This window comes from Eleutherodactylus coqui, chromosome 3 (genome assembly GCF_035609145.1).
Source record: "Eleutherodactylus coqui strain aEleCoq1 chromosome 3, aEleCoq1.hap1, whole genome shotgun sequence".
Classification (NCBI taxonomy): Eukaryota; Metazoa; Chordata; class Amphibia; order Anura; family Eleutherodactylidae; genus Eleutherodactylus; species Eleutherodactylus coqui.
The window spans coordinates 43,691,424-43,699,063 of NC_089839.1; the positions used below are offsets into that span (position 1 = coordinate 43,691,424).

General features: G+C 49.2%; 1 protein-coding gene across 1 annotated transcript in view; it reads right to left on the reverse strand.

The window, feature by feature from the left end:
* Positions 1–6,998, reverse strand: part of MSH2 (mutS homolog 2) — a 122,268-nt gene extending 115,270 nt beyond the window's left edge. The window contains exons 1-3 of the mRNA XM_066595528.1: positions 6,771–6,998; positions 3,895–4,049; positions 1,721–1,999 (exon numbers count right to left, since the gene is read on the reverse strand). Of these exons, the coding sequence (XP_066451625.1) occupies positions 1,721–1,999; positions 3,895–4,049; positions 6,771–6,978 (642 nt within the window). The 5' untranslated portion in view covers positions 6,979–6,998. The remainder of the gene's footprint in view (positions 1–1,720; positions 2,000–3,894; positions 4,050–6,770) is intronic.
* Between the last annotated feature and the right edge of the window lie 642 nt (positions 6,999–7,640).

Consider the following 7,640-nt stretch of genomic DNA (forward strand, 5'->3'; position numbering starts at 1 on the left):
CCTGGGTATAAACAGATGGTGGGAGAGATCTCTGTATTGTTCCCTGATATATCCATACATAGTTATTAGGTCGCCTCTCAGCCTGCTTTTTCCAAATTTCCCTATTTTTAAATAATCTCTTTGGGTATTCTAGTCCTCATACATTTTAGTTGCCCCCTAGACCCCTTCTGATGCACCCCATGATCCTATTTGCCTTGGCAGCAGCTACTTGACTCTGGCTGCTCCTGTTAAAGGGGTTGTCCCGCGGCAGCAAGTGGGTCTATACACTTCTGTATGGCCATATTAATGCACTTTGTAATGTACATTGTGCATTAATTATGAGCCATACAGAAGTTATAAAAAGTTTTTTACTTACCTGCTCCGTTGCTGGCGTCCTCATCTCCATGGTGCCGACTAATTTTCGGCCTCTAATGGCCAAATTAGCCGCGCTTGCGCAGTCCGGGTCTTCTGCTGTCTTCAATGGGGCTGCTCGTGCAGAATGCCGACTCCGTGTAGCTCCGCCCCGTCACGTGCCGATTCCAGCCAATCAGGAGGCTGGAATCGGCAATGGACCGCACAGAAGCCCTGCGGTCCACAGAGAGAGAGGATCCCGGCGGCCATCTTCAGCAGGTGAGTATGAAGACGCCGGACCGCCGGGATTCGGGTAAGTACTACCCGGTTTGTTTTTTTTAACAAACCCCGGGTTGTCTCGCGCCGAACGGGGGAGGGGGGGGGGGGGGTTAAAAAAAAAAAAAACGTTTCGGCGCGGGACAACCCCTTTAAGTTTACAGATAAATGTCAACCAAACGCGCCAATTTCACTGAGACCAGCTGACAATCTAATGTGTATGGGGATGTCCTGACTCTCCCTAAATGGCAAATGCCAGGGAAAGGACGACAGGGCATGGTGGATTTCAACAAGCGTGAAATTTGTTTTAACATGCGATAAACCCCCACCCACCTGAAGGGTCTGGCAGCAATTTAATTCTGTCTACCCATTGAGAACAAGTTCGAAGTGGAGCGGAGGTGTATGGGAGGTTGAGACAAACAGCTGTGAAATGACAGCTATCTAAGGTATATGCCCACATTAAAGGGATTTTCCACGACTTAAAGAAAAAAAATTATGAGTGCAGATTGGTGGAAAATAAAGTACGGTGTACTCACCTCCCAAGTGCTCCCCTTCTCCCCCAAGTCCAGAGCAGCAGAGTCGTTCTATCACTCCGATTCCTGGACAAGCTGCAGCAATCATGAGCAGTTCATGGCAGGATCACCGTTAAAGCCGCTGACTGGCTCAGAAGATATGTGCGCACGAATGCTGCTGGCAGCTTCTTCTGGGATCAGAGTGGCATGGACTGGAGGGGGGGGGGGGGGCACTTGACAGTTTGCCTTTTTTTTCCCACCATTTCCCGTCCATGTATTTCTTTTTTTTTTTTGCTTAGTCCCATAACACTGCTTTAAAACTGTACTGGATTATCAAACTTGCACGGAGTACAAAAAGTTATAAACTGGACGTATCATTTTGTGTGAACAGGTAGTCGTTCCCTTATGAACGACTGCCTGTTTACTGTGAATGGAGGCGGATGGTTCAAAACAATCCCCGTCCCTTTCCACCTCCATTCGCTAGCGATGCTTGTTCCTGTGTAAAGGCAGAGGAACAATTATTGTTGTGATGACATGCTGGGCATCCGTCACCCAACAGATGGTCCAATATAAGAGCACCCTTACACAAATTAGTGACTTACCTGTCTTATTTTCCCCATATCTCCGCCAGCATCACCTCCGGGCATCACACACTCCTTTGGTCCAATCTGGACCAATAAGGCTTCTAGATTTGAAAACTGATCATTATCTGGAAATTCACACACGCCAAGCCTCCTGAACGTGGAATCTACGAAACCGACGCCAACCAATCTCTGCCCGTCGGAGCTGACCAACCGGACACCGACAACTCCAACGGCAGAGGACATGTCACAGTTGCCAAACAGAATCTCCTCAAACTGCGTCAGGTTTCCTGGTGAGGCCTGAGAAAAGGAACATGAAAGAAGACAACTTCATTTATGTGATGTTCTAGATATAGTATGTACATCGCGTTTTCTTCATTTGCATGCAGTACCAGATACACGCTCACTTCCTCCATAAAGAGACGACAGGAAAAAATAAAAGTCTATTAAAAAATATTGAACGGTAAATGATTTGCCTACAGCAGGCCGATGTCAGCGGACGGTATTGGTGCAATACGCAGAAAATAGGACCTATTGATTTCATTGGGTTCGTTCACAAGCAAGTATTTAGCATGCGCAAAAAATAAAATGCTGCATGCTCTATTTTCCTATTTTCAGGAAAAGAACACATCTTAAACTCACTAAAGTAATTGGCCATTTCAATGGCTGAGTGCACTGGTGCGTGTTCTTCGTGCGCAAAAAAAAACTGACAGTCGTCCCAGCGATTATTACTCCTGTACATGCATACAAGCGCAATAATGTGAATGGAGGCGGAGCTACCGGAGCAAACAGGCAGTCGTTCATAGATGATGGATTGCCCATTTACGCAAGCTGATCGATGTTTGCTTATCACTCAGTTTCAACAAGCGTTAACCCTTTCCAGTCCAACTTTGGATTCAGGGTTTCCTAAAAGGCTTTCTCCTTTTGCTGTTATACAACAGTGCCATCTGCTGGCTAAAGCCAGTGTGTGTGCGCCAGAGAGGCTCTGACAGCGGAGTGGCTGGCAATAGAAGTAAGAATACCCTGTCGGACGTCTTCTGACATTGGAGCTGTACAAGCTTCAATCAGAAGACGTCAGACAGTAGATAGGAAAAGTTTAAAATTAGAGATGAGCGAGTATACTCGCTAAGGCACATTACTCGAGCGAGAAGTGCCTTAGCCGAGTATCTCCCCGCTCGTTTCTAAAGATTCAGGTGCCGGCGGGGGGCGGGGAGCGGCGGGGGAGAGCGGGGAGATCTCTCTCTCCCTCTCTCCCCCCCCCCCCGCAACTCACTTGTCACCCGCGCCGGCCCCCGAATCTTTAGAGACGAGCGGGGAGATACTCGGCTAAGGCACTACTCGCTCATCTCTATTTAATATTAAACCACTTATTTAGTCGGAGGCAGCATTTACGTTGAATGATTAACATTCAGTTTTGCACAATCCAGCGAGAATCTGAACGATAATCATTCCAAATAAAAGGGCCCTTAGGCTAACTTCACAGGGGCGAGTGCGATATCAGTCCATGAATCGCGGTCTGATATCGCACTTGCCACCATTTGAATTCCCCATGGATGCAAAATGTTTATGTCAAAACGGCCTCACATCTCTTCAGGGACGTAGGGATCAGCCGCGGTTGAGGATTGCGCAGTTTCTCCCATTGTTTTCAATGGGAGGCCTCAGATTGCATCATACGTCTCCTGCAGCCTCATTGAAGACAATGGGCGCTGCGATGTGAAACAAAGATAGGATAGGCCGCGTTGTTTCCTGCATCATGGTGCCATGCAGGAAAACACCACCCATGTGTATGACCCCATACAAAAGAATCATATTGATGCGTCCTGCAGCGCGATTTTCTTGGCCGTGTGAAGGCATCCTTTTGTTCAGGTAAACGACTGCATGAGAGCCAAAATCACCACTGATGTCGCCAGCGCTTGTGCAGAGCATTTACACCGACAGACTTGCCCGCTGGATCGGGGGCTTCAATGGGAAGCGTTTAAACAGCCCGCAATCCAGTGATGGTTTTTAACCTGCGAGCGATCTCTTTGCATTTATACTGCATGATTTTCGCTCAAATTTTTATTATTTTGCACGACTGTTGGGCAATAATCGTCCCGTGTAAATGGCGGCCCATTACACATCCCCACTAGATCTGTTGACAACGGTGACTCCGATCCCAGATCCGTCTCTACAGTTCCCACTGATATCTGTCATACCTTAAAAGCCAGCTGCCAGTCGTTGTCCTTGGAGGATTTGGCTCCCGACTTGTTTTTATAAACCTCTACACGGTACTGCCGGACAAGGAGAAGATCCCGCACCACCGATTCAAAGTTCATCTTACTCAGCACCACGCCCTCCAGCTTCTTGCTTCCTACAATCGGAACAATATTCGGTTAAATTATCAGATTCGGGTTTTTCTCTATATGAGACGGCAACGGGGAAAGAAAAATAAAATCAGCCTGGCTACAGACATAAAATGATAACACGACTTTAGCGGCGACGCAGGTAGACCGGCATGTAGTAGCGCAACAAATCACACGAACAGAAACCAATGCAGTTGGGTTAGGGAGTCAGTAAGGCCTCATGTCCACAGGGAAAACCAGGCCCGCCACGGCTCCTTCATGCAGAATCCGCAGCGGCTCCTTCATGCAGAATCCGCAGCGGCTCCTTCATGCAGAATCCGCAGCGGCTCCTTCATGCAGAATCCGCAGCGGCTCCTTCATGCAGAATCCGCAGCGGCTCCTTCATGCAGAATCCGCAGCGGCTCCTTCATGCAGAATCCGCAGCGGCTCCTTCATGCAGAATCCGCAGCGGCTCCTTCATGCAGAATCCGCAGCGGCTCCTTCATGCAGAATCCGCAGCGGCTCCTTCATGCAGAATCCGCAGCGGGTCCCTGCTGCCCCGCGGACATGAGGCCTAAAAATCAGAATAAACTCACCTGCTTCGGACGATGCGGATCTTCCTTCCTTCGCAGCCGGATCTTCTTTCTTCGGTCCGGCGGATGTGCTCGGCACGCCGGCAGCGTGCCGTGCGCATGTGCCGGGCACATCCGCTGGGCCAAAAAAAGAAGATCCGGACGTGAAGGAAGGAAGATCTGCATCATTTAGAGCAGGTTCTGGTACGGGTCTCCCGCGGATCCGGACCGCTTCCATAGGCTTCAATAGAAGCCTGCGGGAGACCCACACGAAATTGGAGCATGTCCATTTTTTTCCCCGCACGCGGATCCGCACCTCACAGGAAAAATGACATCCACAGGTATTTAACTACCTGCGGGTGTCTAATGTATCCCTATGGGGCGCGGGTCCGCGTGCGGGAAAAACACTGCGGATTCAAAATAAAAATTATCCCGTGGACATTTAAATCATGGTATTTGACATGAGGCCTAAATCCACCGATCACAAGAAATCCAAACTCATTGAATCCCTTCCAATCGTGGGTCGTGGTAACTAGCGGGCTGCAACGCGACGCTGACTCCTTCGTGATGTCGCTATGCTGCGCCGCGATCTTACTGATCCACAACCCGGTTGCGGCGCACGTCGCAGCACAAAGCTTCTTCATTGTAGAATGAAGTTATACGATATTCAGAAAGAATTTTCCCCTCATTTTCAGGATCTCTGCTTGCAGTCATTGACATGGAAGCATTGCTTACATCTAGAGAATGACACCCCGCCCGGGTCTTGTACATCAGCCATGAAGCTGTGCCGGTAGGGGTTAATCACCAATGCGCTGTGCATGAGGCCTCGTGTCCACGGGTGTTTCGTCACAGCGTATTATGTATGCGCTGCATGACCGCGGCACACGCGGTGAATAGTTAACGGACATGAGGCATATGTTGATCCGTGCGTGTGTGTATGGACACTGCGCGACGAGAGGCGTGAGGGGAAAAAAAAAAAAAGTTAAAAATGGCAGCATGCTCTATTTTGCCGCGGACAGCCTTTTTCATCTCTATGGGTGCGTATGAAGACGCAATGCAACCGATTGCGTAAGCTCTGCGTGTGAAACGCGTGTTGCTAGGATACATGCGATGAAGTGAAAAAAAAAAGCAGTTGCGCTTATTTTTATAAGCAGTTTGTACGTGCGAAAAAAAAAAACGCACACAAGCACGGAAAGAGATTCAATACGCAGCGTTTTACTCATGCGCCTATGGAGTCAAAAATCCGTACCATCGGATCCCCAGCTGATTTCCGCAGCGCTCCCCGCGCCACCTCACAAATCTTCGTGCCGTCAGCTCAACCCTTCACCCTCTAGTGAGAGCAGCGCTCCCGGTCAGGTGATGCAATTTCCTCGAACCAGCGGCGTTCTGAACACTACAGTCCACCGGGTGAAAGCGTATGCAAAGAATTGCGAGATGCGGGAAGCAGCTGGAGATCCGCACCTAACTTTGAGTTAAAGCCCACCAGACGGTCACTTTTTCACCGCCCTACAGCGCACTCGTCCGTGAAAATACGCATTGGATCAACTCCATTCTGCGCCTGCAGTGCAGCATGGGACTCCGAACAAAATAGCGCAAGAAGGGGCGCAATTTTATCCAGTAAAATGCTGCAGGGCAAGACAACAACCCGACCTACCGAATTATAAAAAATGCGGTCAATCGGGCGCGGTTTCCTTGCTTCAAAGAAGGAACAGGAAAACCGAAAGCCAAACACAGGTGCGAACAGCACCTAATTAGGCGAAGGACACCGTTAGCAATGGCGGTATTGTAAAGCCACGGACAAAAACACTGTAAAATGTTAATGTCGTAAACGTTGATTTTGACGCGCCGTCAACACAGAACTGCAACGGTTTCAATTTGCAAACGTGCAGCAAAATCCGCGGATTTTGCGCCGATTTGTCTGCGGCATAGAGCGCGAGTCGCCCCCAACGCAGTCAGACTTCACTCATGGCAGAAAACTCGCTGTTTAACCCATTGAGGTGAAAGCTGATCTTAACGCCACTCTTCCGTTGCTTAGCAACAGGATGGGTGACCACGTGGTACAGGCTACCCAGGGATCAGTGCGAGCAGTTTGGACTTCAAGGGGTTAAGTGTATAGTGCATTTTTATGCGTGGCCCTAAGACGCAGGGTCCCCGTGTGCAGAATACATGAGTCTCCACCTGATCCCAGGTACTTGATGACCCCGGTGGTCTTGAACACTTCCTTGGCGGCAAACACCGCATCGCTGCCGTGCACCGTGTAGTAATCGCTGCGGTCGAACACTCGCACTGTGGTGTCCGGCTTGTCGGGCATGGAGAGGTAGAAGCTGATGAAGCCGCTCTCCGCCCCGCTGTCCATACAAAGCTTCTCTTTCGGCTGCACCGCCATGCTGGAATCTCCCGCCAACACAGAGCGACAAGCAGCCGGAAAAGAAGCGTCGCCCGGCAACGAAGTCATTGCGTGGGCGAGTGACGCATGCGCACAGTGATGCTGCAGTAGTCGGCGCCATCTTGGAAGAGGGCAGAGTATAGGACACACTGTGGTGATGTGCACATATCCATGTCATAGGCCTCAATTATCAAAACTGTCTCAGGCTCTATACACTGCGAGATTTTAATAAACCGTCCTGAAATCAGCAAGACATAAAGTTGTTGTGGATTTTGTGGCGTTTTTCTCGGCTAACTCGCGGGGATTTGGCTTTTATATGACTGCTATGCTAAATTCCACTGCGAAAACGTGCAAAAAAAAGGTGCTTATACGCTTCTTTTCCGCAATATCAAAACCCGCAATTCCATATCGGATATTTTCCATTTAACAAAAAATCACTAAAACTCATTCATTCAGCTGGGATTTCAAAACGCGGCGGATTGTACACCGGAAATTCCACAGCAAACATTCCGCCATGTATCCGTCCCGTGCGATTTCAATATGTTCATTCATAGCTGCGTACTTTTTACACTGGCTTTCAGGCACGTGAAAAAAAAATGCCGCACGTCCTATTTTGGTACAAAGTATGCACAATAAGAGCCTATTGAAATCAATGGGCGTGT